Here is a 26,962-nt window from a genome sequence, read left to right as displayed (position 1 = left end):
GTGCTGTGCAAAAAAGAAAGAAGAACAACGTCTCATAGGGCTGCACGATGTTGCATAAAATGAGAATCACAATTTCTTTGCTTAGAATTGAGATCACGATTCTGTCACGATTTTCTTTTCTAATATAAATATTTATTGCACTTATTAACTGCACATCAACTTCGTAATAGTTGAGACTGAACATAAGAACAATTTAGTCTCCACCGTTGCTCGACACTACGTGTACACCGTAGGGCTGAACGATATATCGCATTTGCGATAATATCGCGACATGATCAAGTGCAATTTTCTAACCGCAAAGGCTGCGATTATACTGCGATTATATTATACAATTCATGGGCTGCATCCTCCTGAGGCCGCATTTGTAGACCGATTACATCACAGCGACGCGCCGAAGGCTGTCCAAATTACTACCATATCCCAGAATTCATAGCGCGGCCCAGCCAAACTCCAGTTTCCAGCAATGGCGGCCGCTACTAAGTTTTAAAATTACTCATACTAATCTTTCTGGGTCACAAAATAAACTTTTAACATATTTTCAGGCGAGAAAGTAGTTGTGTAAACATCAAATATCTGCTCGGTTTATCAAGATATCCCATATTTGCAAAAGTGCTTCGACGTTTTCAGAGGCGTCTGCTACCCACCAGCTCGACAGCTAGCCGGGAGCTCGAGGGTTACTGATGCGGCCGAGAACGGCACAACTCCCGGCACATCATTTTCAGATCACCGCGGAGTTTCGCTGCTCGGGTTAAACGTAATATATAAGTCACTTAGACAACCTAAAAATGTTATTGTTGGGCTTTTTTCAGTGTTTTGTTTGTTCGTGAGTAAATCGGTTTGGCTGAGATTAAAGTTATTAGATTAGATAAAATAAAACTTTATTAATCCCCCGGGTGGGTTCCTCCTTGGTTTTCACACAGCTGACTAAACGTCAAACAGAAAACTTATTAAACAGAAGTAGAGCTGGGCGATATGAGATTTTTTCATATCACGATATGTTTTTTTCATTTCAGGCGATAACGATATCTATCACGATATAAGCCAAATAACTATATTTGTAAGATTTAAATGTGCCGTTGCTCACAAGTAAAATGTGAAATAATCAGCAGCTTTTTTTTATTTAAATATTTATTTCCCATAATAAGTTCAACAGGGTAGATGTACTTAAGGAACATGAGACTTTTTCAGATAAATAAAGGCAAATATTGCAAACTACACAAAAGGCAGCCGCTAAAGCGTTTAAGTTTCAAAATAGAACAAACGAAACAGACTAAATTGTCAATTCCACTTAGAAGCAAAATATTAATTCTAAAAATAAATCTTAGTTTGTTTTACAGAAGAACAGACAAAACTGACTAACTTTTGTCAATATCAAATAAACTGAGAACTAAAAGGAAATTCTCAATCTCTGCTTGTTGTATAGCTGAGCTTTTCAAACAGTTTTAACAGTTACTTTAGTCTGACAAAAGCCGAATGACGAATTAGCGCTTCCAGTCAGAGACTGAGGCTACGTCCACACGTACACGGGTATTTTTGAAAACGGAGATTTTCCGTTTTCGTTTTAAAAAAATAATCCCGTCCACACATAAAGGCAGAAATGAAGGAAAACGCTGCTATGAACATGCCAAAGCAGCAGGTGGCGCTAGATTCCTAACCGTGCAGAAATATTGGCCAATCAGAAGTCTAGAAGCCTCGGTGGGAAAAAGTAAACAAAGCTGGGGCATAGAAGCAGAACCGAGTCGTATGTGTGGAGGGACAGTAACTGTGTATATGTAAGCATTTAAACACTGCAGAGAGTAGAATTAACAGTAACAGTATTGTAGAAATTAATTTCACCGAAACAATAACGTGGCGCACAGTGTGACGCATGCACCAGTTTATTGTATTTGCAGACTTGCTTTCGGCACAATTTACAGTGCACGCTACTCTGTTTTTTGTCAGACTTGAAATAGCCGAAATACCTTCACACTTCTATGGCTCTTCTGTTCGACAATCTCTCCGGCATTGGAACCATCATCTGTTTTCTCTTCGGTCACGCTCGGTTGATTTTTCTAGTCGGCACACTCATTTCCTCCATTACCCGCTGGCTGCTTCCCAAACAAACACACGTGCGGCTTGGCACTTGTGCGGTACGTAACAAGTCACGCGACGTGACGCTGCGGCTGTGATTGGTTCGGCTCTGCGCTACTTAATTTGGATTGGCTGACCTTTTTTTTTTTTTTTTTTTTTTTTAAGAGGACAAGAGCGGCGAGGTCTATCGCGATAGCTTAATTTCTCTATCGAGTAAAAGTTATATCGCGATACATATCGTTATCGTTCTATCGCCCAGCTCTAAACAGAAGTATGAGACAGTCGAGAATTTACACCAGTGTCTGGTTATATTTTAGATAGCAAGAAGCAGACGGCTGAGTTTATTAAACTCCACCGAGACAGCGGTGACGCTAATCAGAACTAGCCTTCTGATTAGCTAATCAGAAGGCTAGACCGTCCAATTTCACGCCTTTAAACTTTAAAGGCGTGTTTGTGTGTGTGTTTATACAATTGCTATTATGTTTGCACTTTATGTGTAATGTTACTGACTGCAGAGATCAGTAAGATGTGTGTATTTTTTATTTATTAGTTTTATTTATTTAATATTATTTTTTAATTGAATGACTGTCTAGTAGTTCACAGATGTCGAAAAACTGAGTGTGGTAAAGCCACTGATTTTTTTTATGTATATTTCTGCAATCTGCACATTGTACTGACTTTCATTTTAATGTTTACACCAGGGTTCCTTGTCAGCACTTTATGCTCAGATGTTTGTAAGCTAAAAATAAACTATTGTGTATGTTCAAATATACTGTTGTGATTGAAGAAGTTAAATAAAAATGTGAGTCATCAATTCATGCATCACCTCATGTCATCATAACAGAGGTCTGTCTTCCAGGAAAGAACAGTTTAAAATTAATGTAATATAGTATTGGCCATACTATATGATGTATTGCTTGTCTTTGTTTAATAATACAGAAGACAAAGACCTTAAAAAATAATCGCATATCGCATCGCAATCGCAATATTGGGGCAAAAAATCGCAATTAGATTATTTTCCATAATCGTTCAGCCCTAGTACACAGCAGGTAGTGCAACATTTGAAAAATAGTTGCGGGATGCCACTGTGTAGCGTTTGTCTAGGGTAGGGGTCAGCAACCTTTAACACCCAAAGAGCCATTTGGACCCGGGTTCCACGCAAAAGAAAACGATGGGGGCGCAAATACTTTTTGACATCTCAAATGAAGATAACACTGTATATATTGTTTTTACCTTTATGCTTTGTGTGAACAACTAAGGTGTGTTGCTTATGAAGTCCATGAAGTGCTACAGAGAAAATTACATTTTATTTCTGTAATTAACACATTTTGAACTCTTAAAGAAATACAACAAAAGGAAAGACACCCAGCTGAACTAAAATGATCCATGTAGCAAAGAAAAACTGCTGTGAGCCGCCACCCTTATATCGCCTTTGGGCTTTTGGAGCCTTGACCTGACTTTAAAAAAAAATAACTGGAAAAAAGCACTATGCTGCTAAAAGATGAAAAATAGATATTTGCAAAATTCTGCCTAAATATGTATTTTACCTGGTTAATGTGTGTGGCGAGGCGTGGTCTGCAGCGCTGCTGCAGGGGAGGCGGATGCACCTGAGCGGGATTCGCAATCACGCCTCGCCGCCTTAACGTCTGTGCTCTCTATGCTGTTGTGTTGGTGTGTGTCGGGCTATGAGCTGAAAAGCTACAGCCGGCTGTATACGTACAGCAACCGTGTGTGAAAAGTGGTCAATAAAGAGATGCTGAAAAGCATCTTCATACAAACATCGTCGGGTCTGCCCTGATATGTTTACAATGGGACTTCTGCTCCTGAACCTCTGCGCACAGCGTCTGCAGATCTGGGTTGTACGAAGTCAGTTTCATCTTTACACAGGACTATAAGCTGTCATCTGTGAGGCGTGAGCGGCGTTTGTTTTTAACATAGTTCATGGTGGAGAACAGCTGCTGACATAATGTGGATCCGAAGATCCATAATTGGCCTACCTGGGGTTGAAAGTCTCGATTAATTGCACGGCATTTCAGGCGGTATATCGGCTTCCGCTAGTGTGACGCTTATTTTGAGCGAAAAAAAAAAATAGAATATAATTTTATTTTTATATTTCAATATCACAATAATCTTCCAATTTAGAACTACAAGTTAAAAAAGAACTAACATAAATAAAATACACTTCAGCTAAATACTTCTAATTTATTTCCCAAACCACGCGGAGCCGCACTGTAAGGACTAAAGAGCCACATGCGGCTCCGGAGCCGCAGGTTGCCGACCCCTGGTCCAAGGTGTTGATCATTTTCCTAAATCCCTCGTTTTGCACAGTGTTGATGGGAGCCATATCTTTAGCCAGGTGATAAGTGAAAGCCTCTGTAATTTCTTTGTGCCTGCGGGAGTTCGACGGCGCTGTATAAGGTTCCCGTTATTGATGTTTGGGTGGTTGACCGGGACGGATTTTCTCCTGTCACTTTCTTGGCCTTTACAGCTTCATCTCTCACATGCTCTCCGTTGTTTTTTCCCCTGCCAATTTTATCAGCAAGCTGGCTTCTGTATCACGTGGTATAAGGCTCCGCCCATGTCATTTGTTGAGCAGGAAGAGTGAGCGCTTGTTTTCATGTCCCGGATCAAAATGCGGTACAATCGTCATCTTTTTTTTCTCCTTTTTTTTAAATCGTTGTCATTTGTAAATGAGATCGCACATAAGTATGAATTGAGATCGCGATTTTCTAACGATTGATTGTGCAGCCCTAACGTCTCACTTTAACTCCTGACTATGACTCACAGTTTTGCCTCTTTCATCTCTTTTTATGTTTCATACCCTGATGATTAGTACACGATCAGGATTGTCTTTCAATTCAATTTTATTTATATAGCGCCAAATCACAACATAAGTCGTTATGTTTCATGTGTTACTTTTCAGGCTCAAATTGGTTTGATGCCCTTAGTGATGAAATAACTCCCTTCAAATTCCTCAAATCAAAAGTAAAAAGTCTGTTTTGAAAATACAATGAGTAGAAAGTCCTTTTTTTAATGTGGGGAGTAAAAGTAAGGAAAATAAGGAAAAAATGATTTTAGAGTGTTTAAACAGTCATAAATTATTTTTAACAGCAGGTTGGATGTAATGTGTTAGAACTACCAGCAGGTGGGGATAAGAGACCTTTAAGGTGCTTGGTGCCACACTCCACCTTCAGGTTTAAAACTAGTGTTAATGGAGGGAGTTTGAAGGTTGAGTTTGTTCCACGACTGAATTTCACTCACTGCCTCTGTTTGTATCTCTGTCACTGCAGGACCAACATGGAGCGAGAAGTCAGCGCTCTCAGGAGGCCGACAAACCTCACAGAAGAAAGGGAGAGAAAAAACACACCTGTGACGAGTGTGGGATGGGTTTTACTGGGAAGGATGATCTAAAACGTCACCAGGTCATCCACACTGGAGAGAAACCGTTCAGCTGTGATTTGTGTGGAAAGTCTTTTTCCAGGAAGAGTACTCTAAAGATACACCAACTCATCCACAGTGGAGTTAAAGCATACAGCTGTGATCAGTGTGGCAAAGCTTTTACTCACAGTAGGTACTTACTGAGTCATCTAGTTACCCACTCTGGAATTAAGGCATACAGCTGTGACATCTGTGGGAAAACCTTCAGCCAGAGAGGGAACCTAAATACACACCTACGCATTCACACCAGACATGTTGTGTACTGCTGTGATCAGTGTGGCAAACATTTTACAAGAAACCAGCATTTACAACAACACATGTTTACCCACACTGAGGAACAACCTCATAAATGTGACCTGTGTGAGAAGACTTTTAAATCTATAGATTACCTAAGACGACACCAACAGATCCACACCAGAAAGAGACTCTACAAGTGCAGTTACTGTGAGGTATGTATTTATATTTTTAACTTGTCATTTTAGCCTGACTGTTTGGAACAACTCTGCTCATTAAACTGTGTTAGCTAGGGGTGGGTTTTGATAATCGATTTACCGATTAAAATCGATTCTGGCTTGGATAACGTGACATCGATTCATTAAACTCCTGAATCGATTTTTTAAATATAATTTTATTTTGCCCGAAACACCCGAATCTCAGGTGAAACCTCACAAAATTTCGACAACCACCAAACAGTAAATGAGAGCAGGTACACGGATTCTGCACGAAGACATAAACACAAAGCGCCGACCCGCAGATCAGAATCAGTGAGATGTCACCTTTCTCACCTGATAGCACGGACACGGTCGGGGCTGAAAGTTTGCAGCTCACTGATTCTGATGTTTCATCAATTCTACTGCATGAAAAAGCAGCTCTGAGTGATTATTCAGATTTTCATTTCAGTTATGATTTTGTTTGTTTTTTATTTGCTCTTTATTTCAGGCGACGTTCAGGATAAAAGTGTTGAAGGACTGACTTACACTGTCTTTGTGTCTTTGTTTAGAAGCAGAGCGACACAGATGGATCCAGTTCTCAACCCTGTCATCGCTGTGGTGGTGGGAAAGACTTTCGTTGTGACCTTTGTGGAAAAACTTTCAGTCACCAATACACCTTAAAAGTACATCAACGTAGACACACTGGAGACAAACTGAAATACTGTAAAGAATGTGGGAGAAGCTTCACCACATCACATCACTTAAAAAAACATGAACTGATTCACAGTGGGGTGTAAAAGCATGTCTGTGATCAGTGTGGGTCATCTTTCATTACTGCATGGGAGCTTAAAACACACAAACGAGTCCACACAGGAGAGAAACCATACAAGTGCAGACACTGTGACAAAAGCTTCTTACAATCAGGTAATCGTAACAGGCACGAACGTACACACATGCAAGGAAACTACAGCTGTGACCAGTGTGACAAGAGCTTCAGGAATCTCAGTTCATACTCCAAACACAAACGATCCCACGTTACTAATAAACTGTTTCACTGTTACCAATGTGCCCAAACATTCACCTAATTGTCTGCTCTGTGCAAACATCAGCGTGATCACTCAGGGCTGAAATCACTCCCATCACTGGATCACAGTGAATCTGAAGAGACAGAAAGATCTTCTTGTGGTTTCAGGGTCAGACTCAAAACCCTTGAGATCAGGCTCCACAGAATTCAGGTGTAAAAATGTGATGAGGCAGCTGTGAATGAACATGTTCTTCTAGTGTACTGAGAAAAATTAAACAGGTGATGAGTAAGATAAACATGTTAAATTGTGTATATTCTGTGTGTAATTTCTTACTGTCCGTATAATTCTGTGTATTAAACTCTGTTCCAAGAATATTACTCTTTTCCAGAGGATCTTTTCGAGTGCCTTGATTTTAACTGACTCTAAAAAAAGCCGGATCTCCACAGAGATCCATGATGGCTTTGCGACCAAAGCAGACAGCGGTATAAACGCTGTCTCCAGCTATACAACACAATACTTCTATACGATTTGAGTAAGACCAAAGTTATACAAACTCATTCATTTTTTAGAAGGGTTTTAAAACTGTCCAATGTTGAGGAGGTCCTGATGTGAATGGACAGTTTGTTCCACAATTTAAGGAGCAGTCACAGCAAAGGCCTGGTCTCCTCTGTGTTTAATGTGGACCGTGGACAGCCAAGAGCATCTGATCCACAGACCTCCGTGATATTGCAGGAATGTACCAATTTAAATAATCTGAAAGGTATGAGGGTTCAGACCTATGCAACACCTTAAAAACAAATAATAAAATCTTAAAATGAATTCAAAAACTGACTGGCAGCCAGTGTAAGGATGCCAGTATGGGAGATATGTGGTCTCGGTTGCGTGTGCCCGTTAGTAACCTTGCTGCAGCATTTTGGATCAGCTGCAGTCGGCTGACTGACGACAGACTAACACCAGAGTAAAGACTATTACAAAAGTCCAGGCGAGCTGAAATGTAATTGCTAATATATATTTGTGTGTTGCCACACCTTCATTTTCCCGAGAGATTCTATTTTACAAACACTCCTTTATCCATCCATCCATCCATCCATCTTCATCCGCTTTATCCGGGGCCTGGTCGCGGGGGCAGCAGCCTAAGCAAAGAGGCCCAGACCTCCCTCTCCCCAGCCACCTCCTCCAGCTTATCCGGGGGAATACCAAGGCGTTCCCAGGCCAGCCGAGAGATATAATCTCTCCAGCGTGTCCTGGGTCTGCCCCGGGGCCTCCTCTCGGTGGGACATGCCTGGAACACCTCACCCAGGAGGCGCCCAGGGGGCATCCTTGTCAGATGCCCGAACCACCTCAGCTGGCTCCTTTCGATGTGGAGCAGCAGCTGCTCTACTCTGAGCCCCTCCCGGATGGCCGAACTTCTCACCCTATCTCTAAGGGAGAGGCCAGCCACCCTTCGGAGGAAGCTCATTTCTGCCGCTTGTATCCGCGATCTCGTTCTTTCGGTCACTACCCACAGCTCGTGGCCATAGGTGAGGGTAGGGACGTAGATCGACCGGTAAATTGAGAGCTTCGCTTTTACACTCAGCTCCCTCTTCACCACGACGGACCGGTGCAGCGTCCGCATTACTGCAGCTGCAGCCCCAATCCGTCTGTCGATCTCCGGCTCCCTTCTCCCATCGCTCGCGAACAAGACCCCGAGATACTTGAACTCCTCCACTTGGGGCAGGAACTCATCCCCGACCCGGAGTGGGCACTCCACCCTTTTCCGGCTGAGAACCATGGCCTCAGATTTGGAGGTGCTGATCCTCATTCCCGCTGCTTCACACTCGGCTGCAAACCGTTCCAGTGCGAGGCCCTCACCTGATGAAGCCAACAGAACCACATCATCTGCAAAAATCAGAGATGAGATTCTGAGGCCACCAAAGCGAAAGCCCTCCGCCACTTGGCTGTGCCTAGAAATTCTGTCCATAAAAATTATGAACAGAACCGGAGACAAAGGGCAGCCCTGGCGGAGCCCATCACCCACCGGGAACGAGTCCGACTTATTGCCGGCAATGCGAACCAAGCTCTTGCAACGGTTGTATAGGGATCGAATGGCCCGTAGCAATGGGCCAGACACCCCATATTCCCGCAACACCTCCCACAGGACACCCCGAGGGACACGGTCGAATGCCTTCTCCAAGTCCACAAAACACATGTAGACTGGTTGGGCAAACTCCCATGCACCCTCAAGTATCCTGGAGAGGATAAAGAGCTGGTCCAGTGTTCCGCGACCAGGACGAAAACCGCATTGTTCCTCCTGTATCCGAGGTTCGACTAACGGACGAACTCTCCTTTCCAGCATTACAGGTCAGTTGCAAAAACTGACCTGTAATGTTGTCTGTCATCACTGTCAGTGCTGTATGTTTAATATCACTGTGGCTTCTGTGAATCTGTTTTACTGTTTCTGAACTCTCGCATCTTCTGTTTACAGTCTTTGGTTAGAGAAGCGCTTTTAGCAGCTTGTCAGAGGAGAATGCACTTCCTGAACAACAATGACCCCTAGAGGCTGAAGACAGTAATGCATATATCATATTTTTGATTTTTGGTTCTGTACATATAACAGTAAAATGTTTAGGAAGTTGTGGGGATAAAAGCAAACACTTCAGTCAACCCAAACTTGGACCCTGAAATGTGTGAAGATCTAAATATTTGTCAAAGTCAGATTTATAATATTTGATGTATAACTGTGTTTTATAGGGAAAAACAAGGTTGAGTCTGGAGAGAAATAACAGAGTAACAGAGATTAATGAAATATTACACAGACATAAAGAATCATATTTTTAAAATCAGTCACTCCTGTTAAAAGATAAGATATTATTAGAATACTTTTAAAAGGCTCTAAATAACATTTACCCTGCAATAACACACCTTGGAAACTCCCATTGTAAATTAGTGCTATATTTAAAAGGAAATACATACATGAATTAATTAAAAAAAAAACTATTTAATGACATTAATATAACCAATAAGAAACCCTAACTCATCGAATCAAACTCAGCCTGCACAGTAAAATACAGTCAAATTGATCAAAAACTGAACTGATGACTTCCTACTTAGAGATTCATTTCAGTTCAGTGATGGTGGATTATAACCTCCATTCAAATCATTCAAAAAAGAGAAAATTATAGCACATGTTATATTACACTGTGAGAAGGTAACTGATCCAAAACCTCAGTAACATAAAAACAAAACTGGATCTTATTGATTTACTGCAAAAGGACTCAAGAAGAGAAAGTTATCAGGCCTTATTCCAGTTTTTTAAAAGAGAGTAAATCGTTGCTGGTTGATGTTCCAGTTCACACTCCACACCAGTTGGTGGCGGTAATTCACCATTTTGTTGTTTGACAACCGCAAATACAATTTCTAGGAAAAAGAAGAAGAAGTAGGGGGCGGAACAAAGTAAGAATGCTCCACGAGAGGAGGTTTTTGCACAGAGAGCTGCTTTTCCATTCAAAGAGAATAAAGTAGCACCAACGCTTGGATCGATATCTGCATCGATCTGCCCACCCTTGTCTCCTGGATCGTAGCTGAGATCAGCGTGAACCACGTGGGTCTCTGCTCCCTGATCTGTTTCCTGTGTTTGGAAAGAGTTGCAGCTTCATCGCGGAGTTTCTCTCGGTTTGTGGGCTCATCTAAAGGTAAGCACCGAGCTAACTTTACTGTGAGTTCAGTTCATGTTGAGTTTAGCTCCTGAATGAGGTCTTCTGCTGCTCTCCTCGGTGTCTGTTCACAGTTTATTGTGAACACGTTGAGAGAAGAGTGAGAGAGTGTTTGGAGAAAAACACCAACTAATCATTAGCTCAGCATGCTGGGAGAAGTTGGAGCAGAAAAGTCTTTTCATTGTCCCTGCAGCTGTTTTTCTGCCTGCACCAAACCTCTACAGCCTCAGTTCTATTTGAAGTGATAACAGGAAATGGATGAGAGCGATCTGCTGCAGTATCAGGGTCACAATAAACTTTATTGTCCAGCTGCTGTGGATGAACAGATGAGAGGAAGTGAACTCCTACAAAGTCTCATTTTAATGAGTGTGGCTGCTGTAAAGTGATGCACAGGAAGATGTTAACAAAAACTAATGAAACAGAGATGAAAGTAAACAGTGTTCATATTTGAAAGCACAGAGAATAAAAATATATTGTGGTGGTTAATGTGCAGCTCTTGGTGATTTGGGAGAATCATGTTTTTAATCATGTTGTGGATTGAATGTGGGTTTTATTTTATCTACAGAAGTTTGTCCCACTTGTGATCGTTCAGATTGATTTGTTGGGTTGACTTGAATCATGTGAAGGTTTAAAGCTGCACTTCCCCCAAAAAGAATAAAGTATAATCAAGAAAAATGTAATAATGTCTTCCTGTGTCAAACACAGCTGCAGTCAAAGCAGGAAGGAAAGCACTGAAACCACTGATTTTGCATATTAATTCTTAAATAACTGACCTCCCAGCCTATTGTTCCTTCAGTGGTGCTCTTTTCAGTCATTATGTAAATATCAACGACCACCACCACCCTCTTCAACGATCTCCGTCACACTTCTCACCCCCCTTTCCTTCTCCCTGAAACTCAGAATACTCTCTGAGGACGTGAGCCAACTATTTCAGAAACAGTCAAAGGAGCTTGCAAAGAAAAGCGTCTGGACTTTAAGTTGCTTGAAGACGTTTCACCTCTCATCCGAGAAGCTTCTTCAGTTCTAAGGTCAAATGGCGGAGAGTCCCAGATATAAACTTGCTTCGGCTTGCTTCGGCAAGCGCGTACGCTAAATTGGATACGATACAGAGAAGATTAGCATGGCCCCTGCGCAAGGATGACACGCAAATTCGTGAAGCATTCCAGATATAAACCTAGTGGGAGTATCCCCCCACAGAGGGACAAAAGGACCCCCTGATGATCCTCTAATTGCCTGAGCCAAGGTGTGAAACTGGGTGTGGGTCCCAATCAGCCAGGGTTTCGGATGAGCTCTTTGTGAAACCTGGCCCCACCTTATCATGCGAATTCCTGAGATCAGATGGCCCAGGATGTTAGTGGGCGTTAAGGCGTCTGGGGAGGGATCTCAAAACTGGATTATAGATGGCAGAGAGTTGGTGTCGTAAACCCCCGCCTCTGTTCAAAGATGGTCGCTCACAGTGGACATAGATGGCTTCTTTCACTCCTCCTTCAAACCATCTGTCCTCTCTGTCCAAAATGTGAACATTGGCATCCTCGAAAGAGTGACCTTTGTCCTTAAAATGGACAGCTGAGTCTTTGAACAGAGGCGGGGGTTTAGGACACCAGCTGTCTGCCATCTATAACCCAGTTTTGAGATCCCTCCCCAGACGCCTTAACCCTCACACTCACATCCTGGGCCATCTGACCTCAGGAAATCACATGATAAGGTGGGGCCACGTTTCACAAAGAGCACACCCGAAACTCTGGCTGATTGTGACCCACACCCAGTTTCACACCTTGGCTCAGGCGATTAGAGGATCATCAGGGGGTCCTTTTGTCCCTCTTTGGGGGGAAACTCCCACTAGGTTTAAATCTGGGACTCCCCGCCATTTGACCTTAGAACGGAAGAAGCTTCTCGGATGAGAGGTGAAACGTCTGCAAGTAACTTAAAGAAGTCCAGACGCTTTTCTTTGCAAGCTCCTTTGACTACGATGACCTGGATGACTGAGAACCTTCACAGACATATTTCAGAAACAGAAGCGCAGGAAAGCCCCCGGACCAGACGGTTTCTCACCCTCCTGCCTCAAAACCTGTGCTGAACAGCTGGCTCCCATCTTTACTCGCATCTTCAACAGATCCCTGGAGCTGTGTGAAGTTCCATCCTGCTTCAAATGCTCCACCATCATCCCTGTTCCCAAGAAACCCACCATCACAGGACTGAATGACTACAGACCTGTCGCCTTGACGTCTGTTTTCCAGACTGAAGCAGAGTCGTTAGCTGAAAACTGGTTTTAGAGGTTCATTCAGGACACCTTCTCAGGCTCTTACAGCCTTACCTGTATCATAACAAAGTGTATAAACCCCAATCCACCTTTAACATGGTCCTTCTCCCAAACCTTCAAATAGGACTTTCTGGCCCTGTCATAGTAAAGGGCTGCTTAGAATATTAGAGCCAATGTCACAAAGTTCCTCCTGAAGTATAAGTGAGTGAGAGAGTTTCCTCACTTTGCAGCACAACACGTCTCACAAGATTTCTACAAGCAATCAGAGTGAAATTTGTACTTTGTGTTGTCAGATGAACATATGAGATACTTTGACTCTTCAGTGCAGTGTGGAGCCTAACAAAGATCTGTTTTGTGTCCCAGCTGATCAGCAGGAGGAGAAGAGTCTGACGGAGCAGCAGAGGAACATTTTCAGCTACTTGGACTCAGCTGAGTCACTACAGAGGAAACAATGAGCTCAACACAGAAGGTGAGGAAAATATCACAGTTTCACCAAATAATCAGTCACGTCTAAAACTCTCATCCTCCCAACCTGTTATATGACTGTGTTGCATATTATTATATATGCAATCACTTTAATAAATAGTTTGTCTCAGATTGTTTTGCAGCATCTTTCAAAACCTGAAAAAACACAATGTCACATGTACAGACCCAATATCTGATTTCAACACACGAGGACTTACATGTAAGCTTTACATTTCCAGTTTATTTAATCCACTGTGTACAAATGTACAACAATGTACAACTGAATTAACATTGAGTTGATCAAATCCCACTGAGCAGTCCTTCCCTTTAAATCTAACCTCTCTTCTTCCTTTCCTGTCCTGTGTGTCTTATCTTTTTCCATCTCTTGAGTGAAGTTAGCTCTTTCTTTTTTCTCCCTGTGATGTACAGCAGCTGGACCTTTAGCGAGCAACACACTGTGAGACAAAACTGCACACAAACAGTTTGTTTGTTTGCTGATGTTTGTTGAGCTGATAGAAATGCTGCATTTGAAATTACCTGCCACTTAAAAATATTACTCCAGTTATGCTCGCTCATCTTCTGCATGGATAGCTAGATGCTGAAGTATTGTTACTGCAACTTATGAGCACCTGCAGTCGTTCAGTTGTTGTGCAAAAACAAAAAGAAGAAAAACACTTAACTCATAGTTTCCCCCTTTCATCTCTTTTTTACGGTGGCCCTGAGAGGCCAAACGGACTGCAACTTCAGAAAACACTTGCAAAAAGAAAAACGCTGCAAAAGCACACAAAGCACAACGAAAATAGAAAAAAAGACAACGGAAATGTTTCTGGGGAGACAATAACCGGACGGAGCAGTTGCACGAACCAAAACATGTATGTATGGCTGTTTCCCAATTCAGGGTCTGTTTCCCAATTCAGGTTCTGCAGCTTTAAAGTACACAGCCTCAACGGTCCTCAAGGGCCGCGTACTCAAAGACCGCTGAGGCCGGAAGTGCGAGGCTTGTAGGCTTGTGAAATGGGACGGGCTAGCCTCCGTCGCGCTGCCCAGGTTGCCTAGCAACCATGATACTAACAGCTGGAAACGTTTCATACAGCTTTGTTTGACAGAAATGAAGGAGAACATATTTTGCACATTTGTTTCTACATGAGCTCTGTGATTTAATAAGTATCTGAGGCTGAGACCACAGGACTGTAAAACATGATTGAACATGAACAGTCATTTAAGATTAGCTAGTAAATAACAATTAGCTAATGTTGTTCATGAGACTAAAGTCATCTCAATTTGGTAATGTAAATATAATATGGCCAATATTATATTAATCATTATTAGTTATTACAGCAGTGAACATGAACTCTGTGCCAAACACTGAGCTTCAGTAAAGATTCAAGTTGCATTTATTTACATTTCCTATCACCTTAAATCTTCACTTAAAGACAAGTATCTGTGACAGTGTATATATATATATATATATATATATATATATAGATGTATTATATATAAGAGACAAATATTGTTCTTTTAATATGTTGGCATTACTAAATTTGGCTCAATGCTTACATATATGTGTGGAAAAAGAAAATGTACGAGCTGTGAAAACTGTTTCTGATAAAATGAAGAGTAGACTGATATATTAAATATTCCTTTATTGGGTGAGAAAATCAGACCATGTCATAACTGCTTTAAGTCACACAGAATAGATATCAGAGCCTTAAACAGGCTGGCTTCTGCTAAATGGGTCAAACTGGGCAGAAAGTATCCAAACACATAACATCCTTATAGAATATGATGTAACACTATAGATCAACTTAGCTCAGAATATATAAAGCATATAAACAATTACAGCAATATGATGCAACAAACACAGCAGTGCTACTAATCCAAAATACTCAAAGCTTCATAGAACTGGAACAAACATTTATTTTTAGCTCCATTCTGCTGCTGATACATACTTTAGGTTTCTGAACATTAAACTTGTTGCTGCCTTTCATAGTGTGTAACTTGAAGGCCCTGAGTACTTTCTCCCACACTGAAAACACTGGAATGATTAAATTATTTGAACATTACCTAATAAGACCGATTCAGGACAGACAGTTAGTTATGTTAAACTTTCCTAGCAGTTGTGGGGATGAACAAAAAGTATTTGACCAGCATAATATAATCTGCAGTATGATCATTGCTTTAACAATGTAACAGATAGCTTTAAGAAGGCCTTAAGATGCTTATGCACACAGTTATTATGTTTAGTAGAGGTTCTTGATTAAAACATTTATTTAGTAAAAGTCATATCCATAGTTTCAGTTCGATTATTACATATACGAGAGTGGTTTCTGTCTCTCTGTCTGGTGAGGGGTCAGGAGCTAGTCGCGAGGTGAAACAGGGTGCAATTGTGGTTAGCACACAGACGCAGACACACACTTAGTTAGAGAATCATTTATAGGTGAAAGTTTAATCATGTTTTGCTGGGGTTGCAACAAGAGTTTGTCGCAGAACTGCTGCTGAGGTGTCAGGATGACAAGCGAGCATCCGGCAGTGACAGGATGCACCTGTTATGAAGATGGAAGACGATGTTCTTTTAAACTGTGTTAAAAGGTTATTGTGGTTTTGATTTGACGTATGTATATATCCTGTCTGTGACGTATGAAGGGGCGTCAGTAAACCAACCCTGATGCTATAAAATATCTGTTCATGCTTTGATTAAGTCGAGGACTACTGGCTGTCTGCGTACAGAGTGTCTTCCCACGCGTGTATTCATTAAAATCATTGTTTGACCAAAGATCCTCTGGACCATGGGTGGTGTGTACTCTCCTTCCTCAACTTTGAATCTTAACACAGTCCTTCACAAACAGGGAACAGTCTGTCTATTCTCTCCATCTGTCAGCTGCTGCTGGCTCTTCCTCCTCCTCTTCCTCACACACTGCTGAGTTTGTCCTGGTGGATCATCAGGGGTGCAAAGCCTCACAGATGATGTGCAGCAGCGTGTCCCTCAGTCTGTCCTCACTCTGGACACTTGCAGTTGTCACACATGGAAATCAAACGTGTGATAAGCTGCAGGATTCAAACACAAGTGTAACTTATAAACACATGCTCATACTTTTATTCCACAATCAGAGAGAAAGAAAGAGAGAGAGAGTGCAGGACAGACAGACAGGTGACAGTCTCAGGTGTACACACTGCTACAAACAGGAGGATTTAGTGTTTGTGTTATTACGAGTGTTAAACAAGAAGAGTTCCCAGATGGTACAGTGGACACATGTGCGACTCCTGTGATTAAAGCATCTTTCTTTCAGCTTAACGAGTGAACCGTCAGCTCGTTCAAACACACGTTAAAGTCCGTTTGGCTCGACACCACCGAACAGAGGCAGCAATATAACATAGCTAACATTAACAGTGCAGTGAATCCTGCTTGTGCCGTGATATTCAGGACTGCAAACCGAGCAGCATCACTGACTTTCAGCTTGTTGAGTTTGTGTATATATGACTGACTTTAATTATCCACAAAATCATCACATTCTCTGTAAGATTAAGGTCGACTATCTAACGGCGTATAAAGTAAAGGCTTTAAAACAAAGTAAATGCTGAAAGTACAAACATCGCTAATGTCACATAACTTTGCCGGCATGTGGCCAACAGTAATGTTTTAATGTTCCTCATTATTAAACATTTGCACATAAATAAGTGACATAATATTCAGAACTTACTTTTGAAAGTTTACTCTTTGGCCGCACCGCTTCCACTTCTTTGAAGTGTCTCCCAGTCCCAGTGCACTTGTTAGCATGTTTTGGTTCGTGCAACTGGTCCGTCCGGTTATTGTCTCCCCAGAAACATTTCCGTTGTCTTTTTTCCTTTTTCCGTTGTGCTTTGTGTGCTTTTGCAGTGTTTTTCTTTTTGCAGCGTTTTTCTTTTTGCAAGTTTTTTCTGAAGTTGCAGTCCGTTTGGCCTCTCAGGGCCACCGTACTTTTTATATTTCACACCCTGGTGATTAGTACATGATCCGGATTGCCTTTCATGTGTTACTTTTTAGGTTCACATTGGTTTGATGTTTGATGCCTGCAGTGATGAAATAACTCTCCTTAAATTCCTCAGACCAAAAGTAACACATCTGTTTTTTAAATGTAAGGAGTAAAAGTAAAAACCCTCAGGTTACAAACAGATATTTTACTTCATTAAACCAAAATAGTAACTGTTAATTTGAGTTTGTTATCATTGATTAGATTAGATTAGATAAGATTAGATAGAACTTTATTAATCCCTCGGGTGGGTTCCTCTGGGAAATTCGATTTCCAAAAAAGCACAGCACCGACAGAAGTTACAGAGTTACAGAATATTATATATATATATATATATATATATATATATATATATATATATATATATATATATATATATATATATATAAAATACACACACATATAAATACAGAGACAATATAAATAAAATATACAAAGGGGATAAATAGAATAAATAGGAATAAAAATAAAAATACGAGTGAATTGCACATTTCAAGTATTGAGTCTATTGCACCGTTGACTATTTACAAAAGTATTGCACAAAAGGTATTGCACAGTGAGGTGAAGAGGCACTACAGCTTAGTTGTTCCCCCCTCCTTTGTCCTCCTGTTTCCCCTCCCTCTCCCCTCCAGGGAGGAGTTAAACAGTCTGATGGCGTGTGGGAAAAAGGAGTTTTTAAGTCTGTTAGTTCTTGTCTTTGGGAGAAGCAACCTGTCACTGAACAGACTCTTCTGGTTGTTAATGGCCGTGTGGAGAGGATGTCTGGCATTGTCCATAATGTCCAGCAGTTTCTTTAGTGTCCTTTTCTCTGCCACTGTCACCAGAGTGTCCAGCTTCATGCCGACCACAGAACTAGCCCTCCTGATCAGTTTCTCCAGCCTGAAGAAATTAGAAATTTATGGAAATATATAAAAGGAAACATAAAGAATAAATGAATCCACAGTAACCCTGTGATGAATATGATTAAACATTTTAATTGTTTGACAGCACTCATATATATTATATATTAATGTATACTTACATATTAGTAAATAGGCTTTTTAAAAAGTTGTATTTCACAGGAGAGAACCTGTGTTAAAAGATTGACGCAAATATTCTTTATTTCATTATATTGCATGAATGTCTGTTACATGCTTAAATATAAAGTTCAAAAAGTGTAATTGCATTCTGGCTTATTGATCAATGATTGCGATTAAATACAGAAAATTGAGCGATTTATTAGATTATTTATGAGGTTATTATTTTTAATCTATTGACAGCACTACTTGTATCAATAAAAGAGCTGCAGCTTTCACTGACAGCACATCATGTGGTACTTTAACCTTTGTACTGTTTTCATCAATTAATTTTGCAGTTAACATGTGAACATGTTGGATGATCTGTCTGCTGTCACTGGGTGGTGCTGAGGTCTGAATCTGAGGGCAGCTCCTGGAATCACAAAGACAGCAGAACCATCACAAACTGAAAAATAAAGTTTATCCCTCAAATCTGAAATAAAGCTGATCCTCTCTGTCCTCACACACTCGGGATCTGAAGTTCTTCTCTTACATATTTTCCTTTCTACAGCTCTGCTGACAGCTGACATATGAGCTGTTTATTAGATAAGGACAAAGCCTTATATACTAACAGATTTTGCAATATGTTTACCTTTGAGTTGTAGGTGCTATGTAAATTGATAAAAATGAGATGGAGCAGGTTTCAGTCCTTGTTCAGTCTGCTGCTGCATTGTGGTCACCAACATACGCAGGCATTATAACTGGTGTTTCAGCGGTTGCCTGGGTATTGGACAAGAAATATTAAAGCTTCAAATTATTTCTCTCAGAGCATGTAAGCTGTACAGAGTAATGTCCATGTAACTGTGAACAATAACTTATTAAGAATTATCCAGACTGTTTCTTTTAACCAGAATATTTGAAACAAACTTTATTTTAACGTAAGCTACCAAACAGCTGTAGCTGGTTTCATGCATAAATATTGGGCTTTACTATTTTAATCTATAGTTAATGATTGAAAAGTTATCTGAGCAGATTTCTTTATTTTTTGTCTGACCCCACTCCCGTCTGCTAACATAGAGGAGGCGGGGCTTATGATCTAGCCAGACACTAGTGAGCGATAGAGACAACGTTTTCTACAGTCATTGGTTTGAACAGTCATGAATTATTTTTAACAGCAGGTTGGATGTAATGTGTTAGAACTACCAGCAGGTGGGGATAAGAGACCTTTAAGGTGTTTGGTGCCACACTCCACCTTCAGGTTTAAAACTAGTGTTAATGGAGGGAGTTTGAAGGTTGAGTTTGTTCCACGACTGCATTTCACTCACTGCCTCTGTTTGTATCTCTGTCACTGCAGGACCAACATGGAGCGAGAAGTCAGCGCTCTCAGGAGGCCGACAAACCTCAACCAAGAAAGAGAGAGAAAACATACACCTGTGACGAGTGTGGGAAGGATTTTACTAGGAAGGCTTCACTAAAACAGCATCAGGTCATCCACACTGGAGAGAGACCGTTCAGCTGTGACTTGTGTGGAAAGTCTTTTTCCTGGAAGGATACTCTAAAACAACACCAAGTCATCCACAGTGGAGTTAAAGCGTACAGCTGTGATCAGTGTGGCAGAGCTTTTACTCACAGTAGCAGCTTACAGAGGCATCTAGTTACCCACTCTGGAATTAAGGCATACAGCTGTGACATCTGTGGCAAAACTTTCAGCCATATACGGAATCGAAATAGACACCTACGCATTCACACTGGACATGATGTGTACTGTTGTGAACAGTGTGGCAAACAGTTTACAACACATGCAAAGTTACAACAACACATGTTTACCCACAATGAGGAGAGACCTTATAAATGTGACCTGTGTGAGAAGACTTTTAAAGCTCCACTTAACCTGAGCCTACACCAACAGATCCACACCAGAAAGAGACTCTACAAGTGCAGTTACTGTGAGGTATGTATTTATATTGTTATCTTGTCATTTTAGCCTGACTGTTTGGAGCAACTCTGGTCATTAAACTGTGTTAGCATGTTAGCAATTCTACTGCATGGAAAAGGCAGCTCTGAGTGATTATTCAGATTTTCATGTCAGTTATGATTTTAATATTACTGTAGTATTATGGTGGTAGTATTGTAGTTATTGCAGCCCAGTAAACTGAGTGTGTTAACTGATACAGTAAAATGTAATTGTACGTCTGCTTTGTTTGCTTTCTCTTCTGTTTTTTTTCTCCATACAGGTGACCCAGGTGTTTTGTTTGTTTTTCTTTTGTTTTTTTTCTTTTTCTTTCTTCCCCCCCTTCTCACCGTCTCTTCTCCCCTTTGGTTTTCTTTCTCTCCCTCTCTTTCTTTCATTCTTTCTCCCTGTCCTATCCCCCAGTCATGTCTGTCCCGTTTGTAGCAACTGAAAATAAAATAAATTCATAATTATAATAAAGGTCAATCAAATGGACCAATATGGCAAGGCCATGATGATCCACTTGGTAAAATAAATCCGCTTGACATCTTTCTTGGCCTTAAGACAACAATTCTGATGGCTAAAGATCCAAACGGGACACAAAAAAAAAAAAAAAAAAAATTGGATGTCTGCAGAGATGCTCTTTATTTCAGGCGACGTTCAGGAAAAAAATGTTGAAGGACTGACTTACACTGTCTTTGTGTCTTTGTTTAGAAGCAGAGCGACACAAATGGATCCAGTTCTCAACCCTGTCATCAATGTGGTGGTGGGAAAGGGTTTTGTTGTGACCTTTGTGGGAAAGCTTTCAGTCACCAATACACCTTAAAAGTACATCGACGTAGACACACTGGAGACAAACTGAAATACTGTAAAGAATGTGGGAAAAGTTTCACCACATCAAGTTACTTAAAACAACATGAACTGATTCACAGTGGGGTTAAAAAGCACCTCTGTGATCAGTGTGGGTCATCCTTCACCACTGCATGGGAGCTTAAATCACACAAACGAGTCCACACAGGAGAGAAACCATTTAAGTGCAGACACTGTGACAAAAGCTTCTCACAATCAGGCAATCGTAACCTTCATGAACGTACACACATGCAAGGAAACTACAGCTGTGACCAGTGTGACAAGAGCTTCAGGAATCTCAGTTCATACACCGAACACAAACGATCCCACGTTACTAATAAACTGTTTCACTGTTACCAATGTGCCCAAACATTCACCTCATTGTCTGCTCTGTGCAAACATCAGCGTGATCACTCAGGGATGAAATCACTCCCATCACAGGATCACAGTGAATCTGAAGAGAAGGAAAGATCCTCTTGAGGTTCGAGGGTTAAACTTAATGTCAATGCTGACATCACGATTACGTGATTAAAAATTTTACACAGTTAATCCGTTCTGGAGCGCAGAAATCAGAAATCCCTGAAATGTCTCTGTCAATGTATTTCGGACAGTTTGTCCAAAGTTCGTCCATTCTGCGCTCCAGATGGGTTAAAAATTGTAATTGTGTCAATCTTGATGACAGCGTTAACGTTGACAGCATATATGTAAAAACTGAGTGTCAGGGCCCTCGGTGCGCCTGCTTGATGCTGTGCTGAAGTCTCACACACAACCTGTCGAAAGGGGAGGGGGCGGGCTGCTTGATTATGATTCATATCTTCACTCCAAGCCTATTATGTATTAATTATTTTTTCTGGGTTGTGTGAAATCCCAGAAAAAACTGCACATCTGCTTACCTGGTATTGTCCTGAAACAAGATAACATTCATTAGTAGGGATTGAGAAAACTGCTGTTTACCTTTGTTAGCTTCTTGGCTATTATAGTAAACAGTAGACAGACAGAGACTGATGTGACTTGTTGAATCTTTTGGACTGTGTTCAGCATAATATTAACGAGCCGCTAATTGGAAGAGCTGTATTGTTGATTTGTCTGATATTTCAATGTGTGATTAATTATAACGACTGTTTGTTATCCCTTTGCAAATTTGTTATGTTTGTGCTTAAAGGCTCTTCACCATGGGGTTCGCTTCACTTTGCTTTCTGCTAACTGTCTCGCTATATTCTGTGTGTAATTTCTTACTGTCCATATAATTCTGTTTATTAAACTCTGTTCCAAGAATATTACTCTTTTCCAGAGGATCTTTTTGAGTGCCTTGATTTTAACTGACTCTAAAAAAAAAAGCCGGATCTCCACAGAGATCCATGATGGCTTTGCGACCAAAGCAGACAGCGGTATTAACGCTGTCTCCAGCTATACAACACAATACTTCTATACGATTTGAGTAAGACAAAAGTAGTACAAACTCATTCCTTTTTTAGAAGGGTTTTAAAACTGTCTAATGTTGAGGAGGTCCTGATGTGAAGGGACAGTTTGTTCCACAATTTAAGGAGCAGTCACAGCAAAGGCCTGGTCTCCTCTGTGTTTAATGTGGACCGTGGACAGCCAAGAGCATCTGATCCACAGACCTCCGTGATATTGCAGGAATGTACCAATTTAAATAATCTGAAAGGTATGAGGGTTCAGACCTATGCAACACCTTAAAAACAAATAATAAAATCTTAAAATGAATTCAAAAACTGACTGGCAGCCAGTGTAAGGATGCCAGTATGGGAGATATGTGGTCTCGGTTGCGTGTGCCCGTTAGTAACCTTGCTGCAACATTTTGGACCAGCTGCAGTCGGCTGACTGACGACAGACTAACACCAGAGTAAAGACTAGTACAAAAGTCCAGGCGAGCTGAAATGTAATTGCTAATAGAGATGGCACGATACCACTTTTTTATGTCCGATACCGATATCATAAATTTGGATATCTGCCGATACCGATATGAATCCGATATAGTGTGTTTTTTAATCAATAAAACAGTTTTTTAATATCTTGCTGCTTTTTGTATACGTTCATACTCACGTTAAAAAAACAAACAAACACTAAAGCTATTCTGTTATACCTGTATGCAAAAAACTGAACTGCACCCAAAATATTTCATAGTTCAGCAATACTGATCAATCTAATAAACTTAAACCTACACCATCCTCCCTATTCTGGTATTTTAAAGAGTACTTAGCAGAAATAATAAGCAACTTAACTAATAGGGTTCTAAAACTCCCAGCAAAAAAAAAAAAAAAAAAAAATAGGGAACCACCCACCCTCCACCTCATGATGCTTAATTGACGTAATCAACTTTAATTTGATGCAGTGTGGAAAAACAAACAAACAAACACAAAAACCAGTAATTTTTCAAGAATAATTAAATAGATTCAACATCTTTCTTCAACAGAATTGCAGATTGAACAAATGGTATCTTCCCAAAGGAAAAAGTACTACAGCTTACTAGGGTATATTGGACTTAATAGTTACTATATACAGTAATGGACTTCTATACATTTTACATCAGATTAAAACTTTGGGTGTAAGATTCGGATAATTATTTATTAAAAGCTAGACATTTTAAATGAGAATAAGAAAGAAAAGTATGTTTTTGTGCCCCCTTTTCCCTGTTAATGCCCTATCGGCCCCCCTGGCTAAACTTTGCTAGATCCGCCCCTGCACAGTTACCAGCCGTCAGCTACGTAGAAAAAGATCCTGGAGTAGAAAGTAATAATAAATAGATTCTAACAACAGCTTATCAAGCTAAAACGTGCTGCAGTTGTTCAGCTGCTGGTTTCCTCTTTCTGGCACGAAGTGAGCAATAAACAAACAAGAGAGACGGACTCGTGACAGAAAAGCCGATCAGCTGATCATTAATCAGTTTCGATTGAAGTAGCAGCAGGAGAGAGAAGAGGCAGTCGCTCCATATATCGGTTGTTAAGCTTAACGCTGGAATGCTTTACAAATATTCAGAGATGAACTTACACACTTGCTTTACTTCTCTCTGGGAAAACTTCCTCGGAGATGAAATGCCGGATTGGTAGCGAGGCTACAAATACACACAGCCGCTCTATCACGTGACCCGTACTGCTGCAATGTGCTACGGTTATGAGCCGAGTTACGCCATGTCGCAAGTTTTGTGAGGTGCTTTTTTGATATTTAATGGCTCGATTACATTTTTTTAAATTTTTCTCCGATATCCGATCCAGTAATTTACGTCAGTATCGGACCGATACCTAATATCGGATCGGTCCATCTCAAATTGCTAATATATATTTGTGTGTTGCCACACCTTCATTTTCCCGAGAGATTCTATTTTACAAACACTCCTTTAGTTTTTTGTAATAAAATCTTTCATCAGTTTCATAAATTGTAACACTGCTCATGTCATGTCATCAGAGGCATACTGGATTGATGCCCTGAAGGTCACCAGTTATCCTGATCTTAGTGAGGTCTAATGTCATTATTTATAGTCAGTGTTCTGTATTAGTGTTATTGTTTTTGCAACTGACCTGTAATGTTGTCTGTCTTCACTGTCAGTGCTGTATGTTTAATGTCACTGTGGCTTCTGTGAATCTGTTTTACTGTTTCTGAACTCTCGCATCTTCTGTTTACAGTCTTTGGTTAGAGAAGCGCTTTTAGCAGCTTGTCAGAGGAGAATGCACTTCCTGAACAACAATGACCCCTAGAGGCTGAAGACAGTAATGCATATATCATATTTTTGATTTTTGGTTCTGTACATATAACAGTAAATGTTTATTATGTTGTGGGGATAAAAACAAACACTTCAGTCAACCCACACTTGGACCCTGAAATGTGCGAAGATCTAAATATTTATCAAAGTCAGATTTATAATATTTGATATATAACTGTTATAGGAAAAAACAAGGTTGAGTATGGAGAGAAATAATAGAGTAACAGAGACTAATGAAATATTAAACAGACATAAAGAGTCACATTTTTAAAATCAGTCACTCCTGTTAAAAGATAAGATATTATTAGAATACTTTTAAAAGGCTCTAAATAACATTTACCCTGCAATAACACAACTTGGAAACTCCCACTGTAAATTAGTGCTATATATAAAAGGAAATACATACATGAATTAATTAAAAAAAAAAAAACTATTTAATGACATTAATATAACCAATAAGAAACCCTAACTCATCGAATCAAACTCAGCCTGCACAGTAAAATACAGTCAAATTGATCAAAAACTGAACTGATGACTTCCTACTTAGAGATTCATTTCAGTTCAGTGATGGTGGATTATAACCTCCATTCAAATCATTCAAAAAAGAGAAAATTATAGCACATGTTATATTACACTGTGAGAAGGTAACTGATCCAAAACCTCAGTAACATAAAAACAAAACTGGATCTTATTGATTTACTGCAAAAGGACTCAAGAAGAGAAAGTTATCAGGCCTTATTCCAGTTATTCAAAGAGAGTAAATTATTTGGGAGGATTTGAGGGTCGACGTTCCAGTTCACACTCCACACCAGTTGGTGGCGGTAATTCATCATTTTGTTGTTTGACAACCGCCAAAAAACGATGTAAAGAAGAAGAAGGAGAAGGGGCGGAGCAAAGTGAGGACGCTCCACGAGAGGAGGTTTTTGCACAGAGAGCTGCTTTTTCATTCAAAGAGACTAAAGTAGTACCACCGTTTGGATCGATATCTGCATCGATCTGCCCACCCTTGTCTCCTGGATCGTAGCTGAGATCAGCGTGAACCACGTGGGTCTCTGCTCCCTGATCTGTTTCCTGTGTTTGGAAAGAGTTGCAGCTTCATCGCGGAGTTTCTCTCGGTTTGTGGGCTCATCTAAAGGTAAGCACCGAGCTAACTTTACTGTGAGTTCAGTTCATGTTGAGTTTAGCTCCTGAATGAGGTCTTCTGCTGCTCTCCTCGGTGTCTGTTCACAGTTTATTGTGAACACGTTGAGAGAAGAGTGAGAGAGTGTTTGGAGAAAAACACCAACTAATCATTAGCTCAGCATGCTGGGAGAAGTTGCAGCAGAAAAGTCTTTTCATTGTCCCTGCAGCTGTTTTTCTGCCTGCACCAAACCTCTACAGCCTCGTTTCTATTTGAAGTGATAACAGGAAATGGATGAGAGCGATCTGCTGCAGTATCAGGGTCACAATAAACTTTCTTGTCCAGCTGCTGTGGATGAACACATGAGAGGAAGTGAACTCCTACAAAGTCTCATTTTAATGAGTGTGGCTGCTGTAAAGTGATGCACAGGAAGATGTTAACAAAACTAATGAAACAGAGATGGAAGTAAACAGTGTTCATATTTGAAAGCACAGAGAATAAAATATATTGTGGTGGTTAATGTGCAGCTCCTGGTGATTTGGTAGAAAAATATGACTTTATGACCCTGTCATAGTAAAGGGCTGCTTAGAATATTAGAGCCAATGTCACAAAGTTCCTCCTGAAGTATAAGTGAGTGAGAGAGTTTCCTCACTTTGCAGCACAACACGTCTCACAAGATTTCTACAAGCAATCAGAGTGAAATTTGTACTTTGTGTTGTCAGATGAACATATGAGACACTTTGACTCTTCAGTGCAGTGTGGAGCCTAACAAAGATCTGTTTTGTGTCCCAGCTGATCAGCAGGAGGAGAAGAGTCTGACGGAGCAGCAGAGGAACATTTTCAGCCATCTGGACTCAGCTGAGTCACTACAGAGGAAACAATGAGCTCAACACAGGAGGTGAGGAAAATATCACAGTTTCACCACATTAAAGTATAATATT

At 40.5% G+C, this 26,962-nt stretch overlaps 1 protein-coding gene and 1 non-coding gene across 2 annotated transcripts; both read left to right on the top strand.

Moving 5' to 3' along the window:
• The first annotated feature begins 11,722 nt into the window (after positions 1-11,722).
• Positions 11,723-11,828, top strand: LOC113029928 (U6 spliceosomal RNA). Its single transcript, XR_003273522.1, has one exon. It is a non-coding gene; the product is annotated as a U6 spliceosomal RNA (small nuclear RNA).
• Positions 11,829-13,367: 1,539 nt separating this feature from the next.
• Positions 13,368-22,460, top strand: LOC113029474 (zinc finger protein 93-like). Its single transcript, XM_026180359.1, has 3 exons — positions 13,368-13,385; positions 19,738-20,334; positions 21,049-22,460. The coding sequence occupies exons 1-3, from the start codon at positions 13,368-13,370 to the stop codon at positions 21,661-21,663; spliced, it is 1,230 nt and encodes a 409-aa protein (XP_026036144.1). The 3' UTR covers positions 21,664-22,460.
• Positions 22,461-26,962: the final 4,502 nt, after the last annotated feature.

This window comes from Astatotilapia calliptera, chromosome 9 (genome assembly GCF_900246225.1).
Source record: "Astatotilapia calliptera chromosome 9, fAstCal1.2, whole genome shotgun sequence".
Taxonomy (NCBI): Eukaryota; Metazoa; Chordata; class Actinopteri; order Cichliformes; family Cichlidae; genus Astatotilapia; species Astatotilapia calliptera.
This window is presented reverse-complemented; position numbering and strand designations above follow the sequence as displayed.

What these genes read in the sequence shown, in the direction of transcription:
- LOC113029474 (XM_026180359.1), top strand. An exon ending in ACAAGTGCAGTTACTGTGAG is followed by an intron (nt 20,335 to 21,048) that starts GTATGTATTTAT and finishes GTCTTTGTTTAG; the next exon opens with AAGCAGAGCGACACAAATGG.